The sequence below is a fragment of the Salvelinus namaycush genome, chromosome 42 (genome assembly GCF_016432855.1).
Source record: "Salvelinus namaycush isolate Seneca chromosome 42, SaNama_1.0, whole genome shotgun sequence".
Taxonomy (NCBI): domain Eukaryota; kingdom Metazoa; phylum Chordata; class Actinopteri; order Salmoniformes; family Salmonidae; genus Salvelinus; species Salvelinus namaycush.
In genome coordinates this window covers 6,179,167-6,199,954 of record NC_052348.1, presented here as the reverse complement: position 1 = coordinate 6,199,954, position 20,788 = coordinate 6,179,167, and the positions used below count along the sequence as shown (strand labels likewise).

At 45.3% G+C, this 20,788-nt stretch overlaps 1 protein-coding gene across 1 annotated transcript in view; it reads left to right on the top strand.

Annotated features, from left to right (window-relative positions):
* Positions 1-17,582, top strand: part of slc43a1b (solute carrier family 43 member 1b) — a 55,133-nt gene extending 37,551 nt beyond the window's left edge. The window contains exons 13-15 of the mRNA XM_038981666.1: positions 14,097-14,170; positions 14,499-14,622; positions 14,883-17,582. Coding sequence (XP_038837594.1) covers positions 14,097-14,170; positions 14,499-14,622; positions 14,883-15,086 — 402 coding nt within the window. The 3' untranslated portion in view covers positions 15,087-17,582. The remainder of the gene's footprint in view (positions 1-14,096; positions 14,171-14,498; positions 14,623-14,882) is intronic.
* The last annotated feature ends 3,206 nt before the right edge of the window (positions 17,583-20,788 follow it).

The window sequence follows — 20,788 nt, the reverse complement described above, 5'->3', positions numbered from 1 at the left end:
AAATGACCTCCAGCAGGCCACAAATGTGCATGTGTCTGCTCAAACGGTCAGAAACAGACTCCATGAGGGTGGTATGAGGGCCCGACGTCCACAGGTGGGGGTTGTGCTTACAGCCCAACACCGTGCAGGACGTTTGGCATTTGCCAGAGAACACCAAGATTGGCAAATTCGCCACTGGCGCTCTGTGCTCTTCACAGATGAAAGCAGGTTCACACGCACATGTGACAGACGTGACAGAGTCTGGAGACGCCGTGGAGAACGTTCTGCTGCCTGCAACATCCTCCAGCATGACCGGTTTGGCGGTGGGTCAGTCATGGTGTGGGGTGGCATTTCTTTGGGGGGCCGCACAGCCCTCCATGTGCTCGCCAGAGGTAGCCTGACTGCCATTAGGTACCGAGATGAGATCCTCAGACCCCTTGTGAGACCATATGCTGGTGCGGTTGGCCCTGGGTTCTTTTTAATGCAAGACAATGCTAGACCTCATGTGGCTGGAGTGTGTCAGCAGTTCCTGCAAGAGGAAGGCATTGATGCTATGAACTGGCCCGCCCGTTCCCCAGACCTGAATCCAATTGAGCACATCTGGGACAACATGTCTCGCTCCATCCACCAACGCCACGTTGCACCACAGACTGTCCAGGAGTTGGCGGATGCTTTAGTCCAGGTCTGGGAGGAGATCCCTCAGGAGACCATCCGCCACCTCATCAGGAGCATGCCCAGGCGTTGTAGGGAGGTCATACAGGCACGTGGAGGCCACACACACTACTGAGCCTCATTTTGACTTGTTTTAAGGACATTACATCAAAGTCGGATCAGCCTGAAGTGTGGTTTTCCACTTTAATTTTGAGTGTGACTCCAAATCCAGACCTCCATGGGTTGATAAATTTGATTTCCATTGATAATTTTTGTGTGATTTTGTAGTCAGCACATTCAACTATGTAAAGAAAAAAGTATTTAATAGAATGTTTCATTCATTCAGATCTAGGATGTGTTATTTTAGTGTTCCCTTTATTTTTTTGAGCAGTGTATAAAAATAAAAATAAATTGGGCTGTCTGGTTTGCTTAATATAAGGAATTTGAAATGATTTATACTTTTACTTTGACTTTTGATACTTAAGTACATTTTAGCAATTACATTTGCATTTTGAAACTTAAGTATATTTATAACCAAATACTTTTAGACTTTTACTCAAGTAGTATTTTACTGGGTGACTTTCACTTTTACTTGAGTCACTTCCTATTAAGGTATCTTAACTTTTACTCAAGTATTACAATTGGGTACTTTTTCCACCACTGAAAGGGGGCTAATGACTTTGGAATGGGAGCCAATGACGGTTTCGCCCGGTGATGTAGTCAAGTCACTAAACCTTGAGTCCGAATCGAGTCCCAAGTCCCCTGTGCTCGAGTCCTGGTCCAAGTGCTCAAGTCTGAGTCACTGGGTCCACATTAACAAAAAATAAAGTTATTTACCCGGTCAAAAATACCCTTACAAAAAAAATATTGCCGTTTTGAAACTGCAGTTAAAGTGCAGTAACTGCAGTCGACTGGTATTCTGGACGCAGTAATTGCAGAATAACTGCAGCTACACTGCAAAATTACTGTAGTAAAAAAAGCGTTATTTTGGACGCAGTATTTGCAACATACTGCAGTTAGACTGCACTTTAACTGCAGTTATACTGTATTGTACTGCCGTTATACTGCACTCTGTCTGCAATCGTTTTTCGTAAGGGTAGTGCAGAGGCAAGAGGAATTTAGTGAATTTCGAATTTAGTGAATTTCTTTCTGTGCCACCAAATGTTTGCATGTTTCGTCACAATATTATTTTGAACGTTCATTTTGGACTGATGCCCGATTGAGCATTCTACTTAATGCATCGTCAATGAGCACTGATGAAGATTTGATCAAAACTGCATTACAGTGGCTTGGAAATACAATGACATTCAAAAATGAGGCAAATAATTAATAGGAAAACCTTTTGTCATCATTTTGCTGTCGCCAGATTGACTTTAGATGCAGTATACCGTTTGCTAGCTAAGATTGAGGGGAGGCCACCGAATTTTAGCTAGCTAACGTTAGCATTGCTAGCTATTTTTGACAAACGTTGCTAGCTAGCAAATTACAACATTACCATCTGTCTAAAACAGGCCTGGGCAATTATTTTCCATGGAGGGCCACATTAGAATATATTTCTGCCATCGTGGGCCAGAATCATATTACAGGATTATACATCATGTATGACTGTGTTGACAGATATATCTACTGTAAATCACATTCAGATATGCTACTTATTTTACTTTTTTTAACATGCACAGAAATAAACCACATCCATGTTCTCCTTTTGGTAGGTATTTTCATTATTAAACATGCAATGAACTACACAGAGGGAAAAGTACACTGCATTCAGCACCACGGACAGAACTCTTGTTAACGGGTATGCGCAAAAACATAAGAAAGAGCGGGAGCTCAACATTACATTTAAACTAGCCAATCAGTGTGAGGAGTGAAGTCTCTGATGGACATTGACTAGAGCAGTGAAGTCTCTGATGGACATTGACTAGAGCAGTGAAGTCTCTGATGGGTATTGACTAGAGCAGTGAAGTCTCTGATGGGTATTGACTAGAGCAGTGAAGTCTCTGATGGGTATTGACTAGAGCAGTGAAGTCTCTGATGGGCATTGACTAGAGCAGTGAAGTCTCTGATGGGCATTGACTAGAGCAGTGAAGTCTCTGATGGGCATTGACTAGAGCAGTGAAGTCTCTGATGGGCATTGACTAGAGCAGTGAAGTCTCTGATGGGCATTGACTAGAGCAGTGAAGTCTCTGATGGGCATTGACTAGAGCAGTGAAGTCTCTGATGGGCATTGACTAGAGCAGTGAAGTCTCTGATGGGCATTGACTAGAGCAGTGAAGTCTCTGATGGGCATTGACTAGAGCAGTGAAGTCTCTGATGGGCATTGACTAGAGCAGTGAAGTCTCTGATGGGCATTGACTAGAGCAGTGAAGTCTCTGATGGGCATTGACTAGAGCAGTGAAGTCTCTGATGGGCATTGACTAGAGCAGTGAAGTCAGGTATAGTTTCTGACCTCGCTATGCGCAGGATTGCTGAGAGGTGAGAGTCAGTAAGAGATGATCTGTGCCTTTAACTTGTTTATACTCCATCACTGAAAATGTCTGTTCACATACATAGGTTGACCCAAACATCTTCTGAGCATGACTCCTAATCTTTGGAAAGTTTTTTTCATCAAGAGATGACATTGTTTTGAATAGTTCTCCAATCAGTGCATCAGCCTGAAGATCGATAAGCTCAAGTTGCAGGTCAGTGGGAGCGTTATCCACCTTGAAGGTGAAAGGAGAGGAAACCAACAGCATGTCAGTGGGAGCGTTATCCACATTGAAGGTGAAAGGAGAGGAAACCAACAGCAGGTCAGTGGGAGCGTTATCCACATTGAAGGTGAAAGGAGAGGAAACCAACAGCAGGTCAGTGGGAGCGTTATCCACATTGAAGGTGAAAGGAGAGGAAACCAACAGCAGGTCAGTGGGAGCGTTATCCACATTGAAGGTGAAAGGAGAGGAAACCAACAGCAGGTCAGTGGGAGCGTTATCCACATTGAAGGTGAAAGGAGAGGAAACCAACAGCAGGTCAGTGGGAGCGTTATCCACATTGAAGGTGAAAGGAGAGGAAACCAACAGCAGGTCAGTGGGAGCGTTATCCACATTGAAGGTGAAAGGAGAGGAAACCAACAGCAGGTCAGTGGGAGTGTTATCCACATTGAAGGTGAAAGGAGAGGAAACCAACAGCAGGTCAGTGGGAGTGTTATCCACATTGAAGGTGAAAGGAGAGGAAACCAACAGCAGGTCAGTGGGAGCGTTATCCACATTGAAGGTGAAAGGAGAGGAAACCAACAGCAGGTCAGTGGGAGCGTTATCCACATTGAAGGTGAAAGGAGAGGAAACCAACAGAGTGTCAGTGGGAGTGTTATCCACATTGAAGGTGAAAGGAGAGGAAACCAACAGCAGGTCAGTGGGAGTGTTATCCACATTGAAGGTGAAAGGAGAGGAAACCAACAGCAGGTCAGTGGGAGCGTTATCCACATTGAAGGTGAAAGGAGAGGAAACCAACAGAGTGTCAGTGGGAGCGTTATCCACATTGAAGGTGAAAGGAGAGGAAACCAACAGCAGGTCAGTGGGAGCGTTATCCACATTGAAGGTGAAAGGAGAGGAAACCAACAGCAGGTCAGTGGGAGGGTTATCCACATTGAAGGTGAAAGGAGAGGAAACCAACAGCAGATCAGTGGGAGCGTTATCCACATTGAAGGTGAAAGGAGAGGAAACCAACAGCAGGTCAGTGGGAGAGTTATCCACATTGAAGGTGAAAGGAGAGGAAACCAACAGCAGGTCAGTGGGAGAGTTATCCACATTGAAGGTGAAAGGAGAGGAAACCAACAGCAGGTCAGTGGGAGCGTTATCCACATTGAAGGTGAAAGGAGAGGAAACCAACAGCAGGTCAGTGGGAGCGTTATCCACATTGAAGGTGAAAGGAGAGGAAACCAACAGCAGGTCAGTGGGAGCGTTATCCACATTGAAGGTGAAAGGAGAGGAAACCAACAGCAGGTCAGTGGGAGCGTTATCCACATTGAAGGTGAAAGGAGAGGCAACCAACAGCAGGTCAGTGGGAGCGTTATCCACATTGAAGGTGAAAGGAGAGGAAACCAACAGCAGGTCAGAGGGAGAGTTATCCACATTGAAGGTGAAAGGAGAGGAAACCAACAGCAGGTCAGAGGGAGAGTTATCCACATTGAAGGTGAAAGGAGAGGAAACCAACAGCAGGTCAGTGGGAGCGTTATCCACATTGAAGGTGAAAGGAGAGGAAACCAACAGCAGGTCAGTGGGAGCGTTATCCACATTGAAGGTGAAAGGAGAGGAAACCAACAGCAGGTCAGTGGGAGCGTTATCCACATTGAAGGTGAAAGGAGAGGAAACCAACAGCAGGTCAGTGGGAGCGTTATCCACATTGAAGGTGAAAGGAGAGGAAACCAACAGCAGGTCAGTGGGAGCGTTATCCACATTGAAGGTGAAAGGAGAGGAAACCAACAGCAGGTCAGTGGGAGCGTTATCCACATTGAAGGTGAAAGGAGAGGAAACCAACAGCAGGTCAGTGGGAGCGTTATCCACATTGAAGGTGAAAGGAGAGGAAACCAACAGCAGGTCAGTGGGAGCGTTATCCACATTGAAGGTGAAAGGAGAGGAAACCAACAGCAGGTCAGTGGGAGTGTTATCCACATTGAAGGTGAAAGGAGAGGAAACCAACAGCAGGTCAGTGGGAGCGTTATCCACATTGAAGGTGAAAGGAGAGGAAACCAACAGCAGGTCAGTGGGAGAGTTATCCACATTGAAGGTGAAAGGAGAGGAAACCAACAGCAGGTCAGTGGGAGCGTTATCCACATTGAAGGTGAAAGGAGAGGAAACCAACAGCAGGTCAGTGGGAGCGTTATCCACATTGAAGGTGAAAGGAGAGGAAACCAACAGCAGGTCAGTGGGAGCGTTATCCACATTGAAGGTGAAAGGAGAGGAAACCAACAGCAGGTCAGTGGGAGCGTTATCCACATTGAAGGTGAAAGGAGAGGAAACCAACAGCAGGTCAGTGGGAGCGTTATCCACATTGAAGATGAAAGGAGAGGAAACCAACAGCAGGTCAGTGGGAGCGTTATCCACATTGAAGGTGAAAGGAGAGGAAACCAACAGCAGGTCAGTGGGAGCGTTATCCACATTGAAGGTGAAAGGAGAGGAAACCAACAGCAGGTCAGTGGGAGCGTTATCCACATTGAAGATGAAAGGAGAGGAAACCAACAGCAGGTCAGTGGGAGCGTTATCTACATTGAAGGTGAAAGGAGAGGAAACCAACAGCAGGTCAGTGGGAGCGTTATCCACATTGAAGGTGAAAGGAGAGGAAACCAACAGAGTGTCAGTGGGAGCGTTATCCACATTGAAGGTGAAAGGAGAGGAAACCAACAGCAGGTCAGTGGGAGTGTTATCCACATTGAAGGTGAAAGGAGAGGAAACCAACAGCAGGTCAGTGGGAGCGTTATCCACATTGAAGGTGAAAGGAGAGGAAACCAACAGCAGGTCAGTGGGAGCGTTATCCACATTGAAGGTGAAAGGAGAGGAAACCAACAGCAGGTCAGTGGGAGCGTTATCCACATTGAAGGTGAAAGGAGAGGAAACCAACAGCAGGTCAGTGGGAGCGTTATCCACATTGAAGGTGAAAGGAGAGGAAACCAACAGCAGGTCAGTGGGAGCGTTATCCACATTGAAGGTGAAAGGAGAGGAAACCAACAGCAGGTCAGTGGGAGTGTTATCCACATTGAAGGTGAAAGGAGAGGAAACCAACAGCAGGTCAGTGGGAGCGTTATCTACATTGAAGGTGAAAGGAGAGGAAACCAACAGCAGGTCAGTGGGAGCGTTATCCACATTGAAGGTGAAAGGAGAGGAAACCAACAGCAGGTCAGTGGGAGCGTTATCCACATTGAAGGTGAAAGGAGAGGAAACCAACAGCAGGTCAGTGGGAGCGTTATCCACATTGAAGGTGAAAGGAGAGGAAACCAACAGCAGGTCAGTGGGAGCGTTATCCACATTGAAGGTGAAAGGAGAGGAAACCAACAGCAGGTCAGTGGGAGCGTTATCCACATTGAAGGTGAAAGGAGAGGAAACCAACAGCAGGTCAGTGGGAGCGTTATCCACATTGAAGGTGAAAGGAGAGGAAACCAACAGCAGGTCAGTGGGAGCGTTATCCACATTGAAGGTGAAAGGAGAGGAAACCAACAGCAGGTCAGTGGGAGCGTTATCCACATTGAAGGTGAAAGGAGAGGAAACCAACAGCAGGTCAGTGGGAGGGTTATCCACATTGAAGGTGAAAGGAGAGGAAACCAACAGCAGGTCAGTGGGAGCGTTATCCACATTGAAGGTGAAAGGAGAGGAAACCAACAGCAGGTCAGTGGGAGCGTTATCCACATTGAAGGTGAAAGGAGAGGAAACCAACAGCAGGTCAGTGGGAGCGTTATCCACATTGAAGGTGAAAGGAGAGGAAACCAACAGCAGGTCAGTGGGAGCGTTATCCACATTGAAGGTGAAAGGAGAGGAAACCAACAGCAGGTCAGTGGGAGCGTTATCCACATTGAAGGTGAAAGGAGAGGAAACCAACAGCAGGTCAGTGGGAGCGTTATCCACATTGAAGGTGAAAGGAGAGGAAACCAACAGCAGGTCAGTGGGAGCGTTATCCACATTGAAGGTGAAAGGAGAGGAAACCAACAGCAGGTCAGTGGGAGCGTTATCCACATTGAAGGTGAAAGGAGAGGAAACCAACAGCAGGTCAGTGGGAGCGTTATCCACATTGAATGTGAAAGGAGAGGAAACCAACAGCAGGTCAGTGGGAGCGTTATCCACATTGAAGGTGAAAGGAGAGGAAACCAACAGCAGGTCAGAGGGAGAGTTATCCACATTGAAGGTGAAAGGAGAGGAAACCAACAGCAGGTCAGTGGGAGCGTTATTCACATTGAAGGTGAAAGGAGAGGAAACCAACAGCAGGTCAGTGGGAGCGTTATCCACATTGAAGGTGAAAGGAGAGGAAACCAACAGCAGGTCAGTGGGAGCGTTATCCACATTGAAGGTGAAAGGAGAGGAAACCAACAGCAGGTCAGTGGGAGCGTTATCCACATTGAAGGTGAAAGGAGAGGAAACCAACAGCAGGTCAGTGGGAGCGTTATCCACATTGAAGGTGAAAGGAGAGGAAACCAACAGCAGGTCAGTGGGAGCGTTATCCACATTGAAGGTGAAAGGAGAGGAAACCAACAGCAGGTCAGTGGGAGCGTTATCCACATTGAAGGTGAAAGGAGAGGAAACCAACAGCAGGTCAGTGGGAGTGTTATCCACATTGAAGGTGAAAGGAGAGGAAACCAACAGCAGGTCAGTGGGAGCGTTATCCACATTGAAGGTGAAAGGAGAGGAAACCAACAGCAGGTCAGTGGGAGCGTTATCCACATTGAAGGTGAAAGGAGAGGAAACCAACAGCAGGTCAGTGGGAGCGTTATCCACATTGAAGGTGAAAGGAGAGGAAACCAACAGCAGGTCAGTGGGAGCGTTATCCACATTGAAGGTGAAAGGAGAGGAAACCAACAGGTCAGTGGGAGTGTTATCCACATTGAAGGTGAAAGGAGAGGAAACCAACAGCAGGTCAGTGGGAGCGTTATCCACATTGAAGGTGAAAGGAGAGGAAACCAACAGCAGGTCAGTGGGAGCGTTATCCACATTGAAGGTGAAAGGAGAGGAAACCAACAGCAGGTCAGTGGGAGAGTTATCCACATTGAAGGTGAAAGGAGAGGAAACCAACAGCAGGTCAGTGGGAGCATTATCCACATTGAAGGTGAAAGGAGAGGAAACCAACAGCAGGTCAGTGGGAGTGTTATCCACATTGAAGGTGAAAGGAGAGGAAACCAACAGCAGGTCAGTGGGAGCGTTATCCACATTGAAGGTGAAAGGAGAGGAAACCAACAGCAGGTCAGTGGGAGGGTTATCCACATTGAAGGTGAAAGGAGAGGAAACCAACAGCAGGTCAGTGGGAGCGTTATCCACATTGAAGGTGAAAGGAGAGGAAACCAACAGCAGGTCAGTGGGAGCGTTATCCACATTGAAGGTGAAAGGAGAGGAAACCAACAGCAGGTCAGTGGGAGCGTTATCCACATTGAAGGTGAAAGGAGAGGAAACCAACAGCAGGTCAGTGGGAGCGTTATCCACATTGAAGGTGAAAGGAGAGGAAACCAACAGCAGGTCAGTGGGAGCGTTATCCACATTGAAGATGAAAGGAGAGGAAACCAACAGCAGGTCAGTGGGAGCGTTATCCACATTGAAGGTGAAAGGAGAGGAAACCAACAGCAGGTCAGTGGGAGCGTTATCCACATTGAAGGTGAAAGGAGAGGAAACCAACAGCAGGTCAGTGGGAGCGTTATCCACATTGAAGATGAAAGGAGAGGAAACCAACAGCAGGTCAGTGGGAGCGTTATCCACATTGAAGGTGAAAGGAGAGGAAACCAACAGCAGGTCAGTGGGAGCGTTATCCACATTGAAGGTGAAAGGAGAGGAAACCAACAGAGTGTCAGTGGGAGCGTTATCCACATTGAAGGTGAAAGGAGAGGAAACCAACAGCAGGTCAGTGGGAGTGTTATCCACATTGAAGGTGAAAGGAGAGGAAACCAACAGCAGGTCAGTGGGAGCGTTATCCACATTGAAGGTGAAAGGAGAGGAAACCAACAGCAGGTCAGTGGGAGCGTTATCCACATTGAAGGTGAAAGGAGAGGAGACCAACAGCATGTCAGTGGGAGCGTTATCCACATTGAAGGTGAAAGGAGAGGAAACCAACAGCAGGTCAGTGGGAGCGTTATCCACATTGAAGGTGAAAGGAGAGGAAACCAACAGCAGGTCAGTGGGAGCGTTATCCACATTGAAGGTGAAAGGAGAGGAGACCAACAGCATGTCAGTGGGAGCGTTATCCACATTGAAGGTGAAAGGAGAGGAAACCAACAGCAGGTCAGTGGGAGCGTTATCCACATTGAAGGTGAAAGGAGAGGAAACCAACAGCAGGTCAGTGGGAGCGTTATCCACATTGAAGGTGAAAGGAGAGGAAACCAACAGCAGGTCAGTGGGAGGGTTATCCACATTGAAGGTGAAAGGAGAGGAAACCAACAGCAGGTCAGTGGGAGCGTTATCCACATTGAAGGTGAAAGGAGAGGAAACCAACAGCAGGTCAGTGGGAGTGTTATCCACATTGAAGGTGAAAGGAGAGGAAACCAACAGCAGGTCAGTGGGAGCGTTATCCACATTGAAGGTGAAAGGAGAGGAAACCAACAGCAGGTCAGTGGGAGCGTTATCCACATTGAAGGTGAAAGGAGAGGAAACCAACAGCAGGTCAGTGGGAGCGTTATCCACATTGAAGGTGAAAGGAGAGGAAACCAACAGCAGGTCAGTGGGAGCGTTATCCACATTGAAGGTGAAAGGAGAGGAAACCAACAGCAGGTCAGTGGGAGCGTTATCCACATTGAAGGTGAAAGGAGAGGAAACCAACAGCAGGTCAGTGGGAGCGTTATCCACATTGAAGGTGAAAGGAGAGGAAACCAACAGCAGGTCAGTGGGAGCGTTATCCACATTGAAGGTGAAAGGAGAGGAAACCAACAGCAGGTCAGTGGGAGCGTTATCCACATTGAAGGTGAAAGGAGAGGAAACCAACAGCAGGTCAGTGGGAGCGTTATCCACATTGAAGGTGAAAGGAGAGGAAACCAACAGCAGGTCAGTGGGAGCGTTATCCACATTGAAGGTGAAAGGAGAGGAAACCAACAGCAGGTCAGTGGGAGCGTTATCCACATTGAAGGTGAAAGGAGAGGAAACCAACAGCAGGTCAGTGGGAGCGTTATCCACATTGAAGGTGAAAGGAGAGGAAACCAACAGCAGGTCAGTGGGAGCGTTATCCACATTGAAGGTGAAAGGAGAGGAAACCAACAGCAGGTCAGTGGGAGCGTTATCCACATTGAAGGTGAAAGGAGAGGAAACCAACAGCAGGTCAGTGGGAGCGTTATCCACATTGAAGGTGAAAGGAGAGGAAACCAACGGCATGTCATTTTCCAACACTTTGAAATCCTAAAAACAACGAGAAAACTCACCGTTCAAAGCACGCAGCAGCAATGTATACTTCTCCTGCTGGTCATCTGATAGGGAACAGACTAGCAGTGTCGGAAGGTGGGTGAGATTGTTGGCTTCTACTTGGCGGGTCAGGAGGAGTAATTTTCCCTTGAAGGCTTTGACAAGGCTGTACATCTGATGTGCAAAAAGGCCCTTCCCTTGTACTTTGGAATTCAGTGAGGGCAATGATGTCCACTGTGAAGGCAAAATCAGCCAACCATTCTTTATCTTGCAGTTGAGGGAAATCCACGTTTTCCTTTAATTTGAAAAAACTCAGCAATCTCCGACTTCAGGTCCCTCACCCTTTTAAGCACCCTCCCCAAACTCAGCCATCTCACGTTTGTGTGGTAGAGGAGATCTGCATGACCCGACTCTGTCTCTTCCAACAGTGAGACAAACTGCCTGTGGTTTAAAGATTTTGCTCTTATGAAGTTTACCACTTTAGTGACTGTATCCACAACATGGCTCATTTTCAGAACACATTTACAGAGCACTTCCTGATGAAAATGTAGGAAAATCATTTTCTGATCTGGGTTTAGCTCAGCTACTTGATCTTGTATGCTTTTCAAAAGACCAATGTTTTTTCCTGTGACGTTTGGGCACCCATCAGTGGTCACACTGGACAACTTTTCAAAACTCAGTCCCAGCTTTGCCACACACTTATTAACCTCCTCCAATAAATATTTCCCTGTGGCTGTGGTCTTCATTGACTGCACTGAAGCAAGCTCCTCTGTAATTCCAAAGTCTGGGGTTATGCCTCGTAAGAATATCAACAACTGCGCCGTGTCACGTGCACCACTACTCTCATCCAGGGCCAAGGAGAAATAGGTGAAATCTTGTACCTTGTCTTTCAACTGTTGTTCCATATTTTTTAGAAATCTTTGAAAAACTATTTTTTTGTGCAATTTCTATCTAAATACTATTTGTAACTGACGTGTGTGTCACCCTGTCAGTCACTGTCTGTCCTCTTGCAGTTGTTATTTATACGTGCCTTCAAAATAAATGTCCCAAAAGCGATGGGAGTTAAATCATTACACAAAGGCAAGTATTTATTGGGCTTTCAATTTGAATAACATTTGTATTTACGTTTTTCAAAACGTTATCATCGCACATTCTTTATGTGATCTGGGCATGATTCCGCGGGCCGTATTGAATCAGGTCGCGGGCCGCATACGGTCCCCGGGCCGACCTTTGCCAAGGCCTGGTCTGAAGTAAATTTGACGACATGATAATGCTGGCAAAGTTGTTTCCTACTAAATATTTGAAAACTTTAGCAATGTCAACGTATTTCCAGGACAGTAGTGTCATTTAGACGAAACAGTAGTTCGCCTCTGTCCAGAATGACTGGGCTTATCACCACTTTAAAACACCACTATGTCGCCGCCGGTAAAGGGCGCCTTGAGAACGTTCATAACAATGGCAAGACGCGACCGAGTGACGGAGATGCAGCCTATGAATGAATAGGCTACCAGGGCCATGTTCAGTTGCAAAACGTTCTCAAACGTTTCAGATATAAATTCCATCAACAGATAAGATGTTAGTTCTTATTCAAAGTGTCAGAGAGGCGTGTTTGTCCTACATAACATTTATATCTGAACGTTCCAAAACGTTGCGTCCTACTGAACGCGCCCCCAGGTTGTTAATTATAGCTAACAAATGAGGTAACATGACTGAACAAGGTGTATCCTAAACAAATGGTTAACGGTACGGTCCGCATGTGGTCTAGTTTTAGTACGGCCCGCGATATGCTTGATTATTGTAAAATTCGACCCGCCAATGCAAGATAGTGCCAACTGTAAAGTTTGGTAGTGGAGGATTAATGGTCTGTGGCTGTTTTTCATGGTTCGGGCTAGGCCCCTTAGTTCCATTGTAGGGAAATCCTAACACTACAGCATAAAATTACATTCTAGACGATTCTGTGCTTCAAACTTTGTGGCAACAGTTTGGGGGAAGTTTCACGATCGTTATTGTATGAATCGGACCAACGTGCAGCGTGGAATGGTTTCATCATCTTTATTCGAGTGAAACGCACAGAAAACAATAAAGAGCAAAACGAACATGAAGCTACGCAGTGCTCACAAGTAACAATACATAAACAAGATCCCACAACAAACAGGTGGGAAAAGGCTGCCTAAATATGATCCCCAATCAGAGACAACGATAAACAGCTGCCTCTGATTGGGAACCATACCAGGCCAACATAGAAAACAAAAACACCTAGATAGGAACACCCCCACTAGTCACACCCCGACCTAACCAAAATAGAGAATAGAAAAGGCTCTCTTTTGGTCAGGGCGTGACAGGAAGGCCCTTTCCTGTTTCAGAATGACAATGCCCCCGTGCACAAAGTGAGATTCATACAGAAATGGTTTGTCGAGATCGGTGTGGAAGAACTTGACTGGCCTGCACAGAGCCTTGACCTCAACCCCATCAAACACCTTTGGGATGAATTGGAACGCCGACTGCGAGCCAGGCGTTATTGCCCGACCTCACCAATGCTCTTGTGGCTGAATGGAAGCAAGTCCCAGCAGCAATGTTCCAACATCTAGTGGAAAGCCTTCCCAGAAGAGTGGATGCGGTTACAGCAGTGAAGGGGGGGATCAACTCCATATTAATGCCCATGATTTTTGAATGAGATGTTCAACGAGCAGGTGTCCACATACTTTTGGTCATGTAGTGTATCTTTTGAATGGTAAGGGCTAGAATCAAGCAGTTTTCTCTGAGGAAAAGATTGAGACTTGGCTACATTGACTACAGAACCTGGCTCTGAAATACAGTGGGGAAAGTGGAAGGGTTAACGAGACTACAAATTAGCGAGACTACAAATTCAAAGGCTTTTCTATACTTTTCTATAGTCAAGGGTGATAAAACATAGCTAGACTGTTGTTTTACTATTAATCTCAATGCTGCTATTGTTTTTAATTTCATAAAGCAGCTTGTGTTTCTTAACCAGCCAAAGGGTAGCTAACTAGAAGGCTGGTGGTGACTGGTTAGCTATGGGGATACAAGAGAGTCGCCAGCGCGATGTGTATAATCGGAGGCTGAGCCTGAGTGGAGCCTGTCTGCCCACACTCATCCCTTGCTCCCCCTCAGCTCACCAGCTGATGTAGGCTGTGTTTGCTGGGTGTGATGTGTCCTTCCCACTGCTTAACAAAACCGCACTGCACATCTGTGCTGCTAATTTTAATTGTGGAACTTTTTTGTGTCATCCTTGATGATTTTTAAATGCAGCAGTATCCAGGTGTGGTTGTATTGTGTTCTTAATTGTCCAAATAAAATAAACTATTTCTCTCCCTCTCCATCCCCCTATCCTTTTATTTTCCTAATACCCCCCTTTCTCTATCTCTTTCTCTCTCCTTCTCTTTCTCTCCCTCCCAGATCATTTCCTTCATCGTCCACACCATGGTCAGAGGTTTCGTCCACTCCTGTGCTGGAGGACTCTATGCTGCCGTGTAAGTACATTACAACATCAACTAAACACATTGTTGGACGTTTGCTTTCCAGCATATTACACCCATGCTATGATCGTCTCAGTAAGATTCGTAGGTGTGTGTCAGAGAGCTTTGAGAATTGTTTGTTACACAATTTGGAAAACACTATGTTACATATCAATAGCAGTGAAAGGCTAAATTATTTGATAAAATTCACAAATTGCTACAAACACAAAAAAATTCTAAAATGTGTATTATCTTAACAAAACACAGGTAAGATGTCTGTTTTGGTCAGGTATGGTAGTCAGTTTTGATTAGAGAGGTAACCATTACATCCCGCCCCTTCCAGATATCCGTCCAATCACTTTGGGACATTGACGGGGATGCAGTCGATGATCAGCGCGCTATTCGCTCTCCTCCAGCAGCCTCTCTTCGTCATCATGGTGGGACACCTGGGAGGAGACCCCTACTGGGTGAGGCTACACACACAGACACGCGCACACACACACACAGAGCATACACACAGATCACATACATGCATGCATGCAGACACACACAGCACACACGATGACATTAGTACTTTGCCATTGTACTACTGAGATTGTAAGGCGATTTAATAAAAAGGGATTCATGTGAATGGGCAGAAACAGACAATAAGAGGCAATAAGATTTTTTAGAAAGTTATGTCTCAAACACGTTCGTTCTCTGACTAACTCTATCTTCCGATCAACAGATCAACCTGAGCCTGCTCATTGCCTCATTGGCTGGATTCCTGTTGCCCGGATACCTTATCTATCACCGTAGGAACCTGATGCGAGAGAAGGTGGAGGAGTTTGAGAAGGAGACCGCTACCCAATCAGAAAGAGAGAGACAAACCTTGCAACAATCAGAAAATGGCCATACCAAAAACCATACTAATGGACATCTCAGCAATTAAGCTTAATAATCTTGACCAAACTAACTGTCAAATATCATAGTCGTTAATTGTAAAATATCATTATAGACCATCGTCATGACGATGACAAATGATGGTTGTCGTTTTCGACAAGGACAGTGATGACGATATTGTGCACTGGAGTTTGGACATGTTGCCCTTAAGCCCTTTTTAATTTGACATCAAAATACACACTCAATATACTCATTTTTGTTTTAGGTATGACATGCCAAAGAAATCCTAAAATATACATTTAACTAATATTTATTTTAGTTAAAAACATGTCATGCCTAAACGTGAAATAGAAATCTCAATGGAAATTGAGGTTTGGCAATTCAATAATTAAGCAATAATATTTACGCTGACCAAAAATATACATTTACGCTGACCATGAAGTTTATTGGTACCATTTCAGGTCACCCTTCCACCAACCAGAAGCACAGCTCTCTGTATTCTGTAGTAGACAGGAAGTGGATCTCTTTCACTATCAGATTGGCTGGTGTAACATTGAACTACCTCCCCCACCCAACTCTCACCACAGTCACTTCATTCATTTAGGCCTAGCAGCCAGTCTGGCAGTAATATTTTATTGGTCATTGTTTGTTTGTCTTTCTGTCTTTCCCGGTTCCCTCCCTGTATCTATACTTGTCTTTATTGTGTCTTTACATCCAGCGGAGAATAGGAGGAGACAAAGTGGGAATGGTTAAGGGGAACCGTAGTTTCCCCATACATGTGTCTAGACCACCAGCCCATGGGGCCTGCACATTCCTATTACTTTGACTATCCATCTGCACCTGCAATCTTTCCCCGTGTCCCCTTATTTATGTCCATGCCAGACCTGTCATTGTAAGTCCACTAAGTACTATGCCCACTTGGTCAAGTCTGCGGCTATGTCTGAAATGGCACCCTATTCCCTATATAGTGCACTACTTTTGACCAGAGCCCATAGGGTACAATTTCAGACACACCCTGGGTCACTACCTCTATGTCCCTGTGTTCATCCCAGAGTTAGTATTTAAATGACTCCGTACATCACAATGTGTCCACCTGAAATGTACGATGGTCCCAAATGGCACCCTATTCCCTATTATGTGCACTACTTTTGACCAGGGCTCATAGGGTCTGTTTGTTTGGTCAGACTTTGATGGTCCCTCTGTTTTTGCGTTATTTGATCTTTAGGGCTTGCGCCCCAAATGGCACCCTATTCCCTATATAGTGCACTACTTTTGACCAGAACCCTATGGGCCCTGGTCAAAGGCAGTATACTACATAGGAAATCGGGTGCCTATTGGGACAGAACCTAGGTTTTGAGATGACATCATCACCCGTTGTTATTTCAGCCAATCATAGCTAAGTTCAGGACAGTGGTACGGTGTGTGAGGTGTTGTGCAGGCACAGCCTAGTTTGTAACAACATTTATGGAATTTTGTTTTTAGATAATCATGTTATTGAACGTGTTGCATATCATAAAATTGGAACGTGAAATGTCTGTGTAGTTGAAGAGAAATCCCAATTGGTACCTATCACAGAAACCTTTAAGGTGAGCTGTTACACATGAGCTTTTACAGAGAGCTGTAGATTAGTTTACAAGAAAAGTACTTATATAAATGTGGGCAAGAAAGAGCACTTGTCAAAAGCTGATTCAATCTGGTCAACCAGCCCACCAACCAACCATCTTGTAATGTTAAACAGTGTTTACAGTTAACAGTACTGTATGAGATAAAATAGATGTACAGATGTGTTGCTCAAATCAACTCCAAAAGCTGGTTGAATCTGATCAACCAACCATCTTCAGTATTTAAAAACAATACATTATTTACAGTTAACAGTACTGTATGAGGTCAAATAAAACAGTATTTACAGTTAACAGTACTGTATGAGGTCAAATAAAACAGTATTTACAGTTAACAGTATTGTATTTGGTCAAATAAAACAGTTTTGTTAGTTAACAGTTACTGTATGAGGTCAAATATAACAAACAGTATTACTAGTTAACAGTAATGTATGAGGTAAGATGGATGCACCTGAACCCCAATATCACTGTCCCCATGACAACGACAGTAGAATCACCTCATTGGAGCAGGGCTTCATTTAGCAGGTGCATTGTAGCTACTGGGCTATTTATTTCGTGTCCATCCCACTAAATCCCTATGTCGGGTATGGGGTGCCATTTGTGATGGAGACCGTGTGTGTGACGGAATCTGAAAGATAATACTGTAATGTATGTATGTAATGATATGTCATAAATTGAATGTGTGTGCTTTATTGTAAGTGCCTGGGAAGCAAGTATTTCTGTAGTAGCCTGGTCTCAGATCTGTTTGTGCTTTTCCCAACTCTATTGCAAGACAAACATGGCATGACAATAAGTGAAAAGGAGTTGACATGATTGCACAAACAGACTGGCACTCTGGCTACTTTTGTGCAATGTCGTGGTGGTATGTGTAGTACCTATAGTGTCTGAATTGCACTATGAGAATGTAAAGCCATAGTTTTGCTACATATGCGTGTTGAATGTTTTCTCATCTTTTTAAGACTCGAGAGTTGCTTTGCTTTATTTTGAGCATCAGAAAAAGGACAGTTGGTTCATCCACATCACAGTTGCTCTCCAACTATGCCTCTCAAGAGTAGGAGTGGTGATCTAGGATCAGTTTAGCCTTTTAGATCATAATGAATTAGATAAATGGACAGGGGGGACCTGATCCTAGATCAGTACTCCTACTCTGAGATGCTTTATGATTACATGCCCAGAACATGGGGCAACTTTCACAAACTGTATTTCCACCTCTGTGTTTGAGAACATTCATTATTATCACTGATCTTATTACATTTGTAGTAATAAGATCATATTATGCGTGGCAATGTGGTGAAGAGAATGTAAGAGGATCCAAAACAATGTATTATAAATAGGCTTTGAATAGAAAATGTCATATTTAAAGACATGCTCCGGAACTTTGACTAGTGAGTATTTTTTCAACCTCCCGCTTAGGGTTGGATTCATACATGCCTAATTACTGTCTTACTTCATTAGCCACGAAATCCCAAGTTTGAAGGCGACTGTGTTCTGGAATCTGTGTGGCGCCATTTTCCCTACATTGTCCCCCACGTGGGCCAGCCCCTCGCCATTTGAGTGACAGCTAGCAGGATGCAAACACAGCAGAGAGAGAAAGAGCAATGACGTGGTGCACATATCTGCACATATGTGACGAACAGTAGTACGTCATTTCCGGGGACCACTTTTGGCTCGTGGTCATTACTTTCAGAACTACTGGGTAAAAAGTATACAAAGTACCGGAGAATCTCTTTAAGTGGTTTTACTGATGTTCTGGGGCACTTCTCTTTGTGAAGTAATAAATGAACAGATTTCAACTTGCGAGCCTGTATTTTATTGGTTTCTAGTGAACACGACCCAGGTGTGGGTCATTAGGTCATTCCCTGGCTGAGGGATTACAGAACTGTGGACTTGACAGACCAACTCTACAGAACCCAAACATGGCTGGTAAGACACATGGGAACTTTATTTTTCTACCTGTAAGGATAAGGGTGTAACATAAGGCTTCAACAACAGGGCAAAGTGAAGAGTCTTTTAGTTAACAAGAAGTGTCAAGGAGTCTTCTAGTAGAAACTGACCTAAGATCAGTTATGTGTTTCCTCCACAATTTTTTTTTAAATTTTATCCCCTTTTCTCCCCAATTTTCGTGGTATCCAATCGCTAGTAATTACTATCTTGTCTCATCGCTACAACTCCCGTACGGGCTCGGGAGAGACGAAGGTCGAAAGCCATGCGTCCTCCGAAGCACAACCCAACCAAGCCGCACTGCTTCTTTAACACAGCGCGCCTCCAACCCGGAAGCCAGCCGCACCAATGTGTCGGAGGAAACACCGTGCACCTGGCCCCCTTGGTTAGCGCGCACTGCGCCCGGCCCGCCACAGGAGTCGCTGGAGCGCGATGAGACAAGGATATCCCTACCGGCCAAACCCTCCCTAACCCGGACGACGCTAGCCCAATTGTGCGTCGCCCCACGGACCTCCCGGTCGCGGCCGGCTGCGACAGAGCCTGGGCGCGAACCCAGAGACTCTGGTGGCGCAGTTAGCACTGCGATGCAGTGCCCTAGACCGCTGCGCCACCCGGGAGGCCCCACAATTGTTTTTAAGGAAGGGCTTGGTGTTGAGTAAACTGATCCTATATCTGTGTCTAAGGGCAACTTGTAGCCTACCTGGAGTGGGACGCAAACTGCAGATACCTTTTCTTTGCAATAATGTGACTTAATGTGATCAGGGGTTGTCTACCAGTCCATGTATTCTTAACCGCCTTCCCAGTCTCAATTGCTACTGCATAAAGAGTCAGCTTGTAGATTAGATGAATTATTTATTATATTTTATTTAGTGTCAGGGGTGCGGAGAGTGTAATGCAAAGACACATTGTCTATGAAACTGCGCGACACTCAGAGAGATGGGATATGGCGTTAGTCAGTTTTACTCTCTTCAGAGATGTTCCTTAGTATTTGATACAGGCTTTACCATCTCCACCTCCACCCATAAACTCTCCTGAAGGCTGAGGCCTCCCTGTGGGTTCTGCCCCCTCACCCTCACCTCCAAATCTTATTCCGTCAATTTATTGAATAAACGGCCAAATTCCATGCATGAATTGAGCCTAACAATGACTTTTGTATTGTGTAAAGCAATAAATTGTCCTCCAATACGTGGCAATAGCCACCAAGGATGTAACATCTACGTTATTATAAACAGTAAGAGCTACAATAATTCAAATTGGGCTCTGAAGAATAGATTCATGTCCCTGAAAAATGGCATTGCAAGCTGAGCTATGAAATACATTTCTGAAATATGCCCCTGAAGGTCTTGTCACAGTAAACGTTTTTACAAGTTTACTGTTGGAAGCCCCCAATGAAGCGACTTGCATCCCAGTTAGCAATGAGCAAATCGGGAGCCCGGCGTCCCTCCATAGTGGTCTATCGCGGTGCGACAGCTTTTTCCCCCCAAACCGCCTCACAGTGCACTTGCGATAGGCCGTTTGGGTCACGCTGCTACTCCCGCTGACATACCATGTCCATTTGAAAAAGGTTTGTTGAAAAGTACAGTAAATAAGTGTGTGTGCAAAATATATCCGATAACGAGGGGCAGTCCTGGTCACTATTGCTGCACATGTGCATGTAGATTGTGATATATTAAAAACCAAAAATAACTAACTGTCCCTGCATATTGGTTATTGATTTGGACACATTAAAACTGTGTTTTGACATTGGGCTATTTATCAATATGTCTTAAGGAAACAGCGACAGCATCATTTTCAACTTAAAGATGCACTATGCAGATATCGCTCTGCTATAATTAGAATAGTTTGCTCCCATTATACCATCTAAACCGCTGTGAACTTGTAATGAGTGCGCTGAGAGTCAGGAAGCAAGTTCAGGGAGTGAGTGATTTAATCAATAAACAAAACATAATACAAAACAAGAAACACGAACAACGCACAGACATGAAACAGAAACAATGATGCCTAGGAGTCCAGGTGAGTGTCATAATGGGCTGACGACCTAGAGGCTGGAGAGGGAGCACACGTGACAGAAATATATTTTCCATAACCAAAAATATTGTATTTTCAGCTGTTAGAAGCTGGTGTAACGCTTGTCGTGGTTGGAAGAAGAGGAGGACCAAAGCGCAGCGTGGTAAGTGTCCATATTCAATTT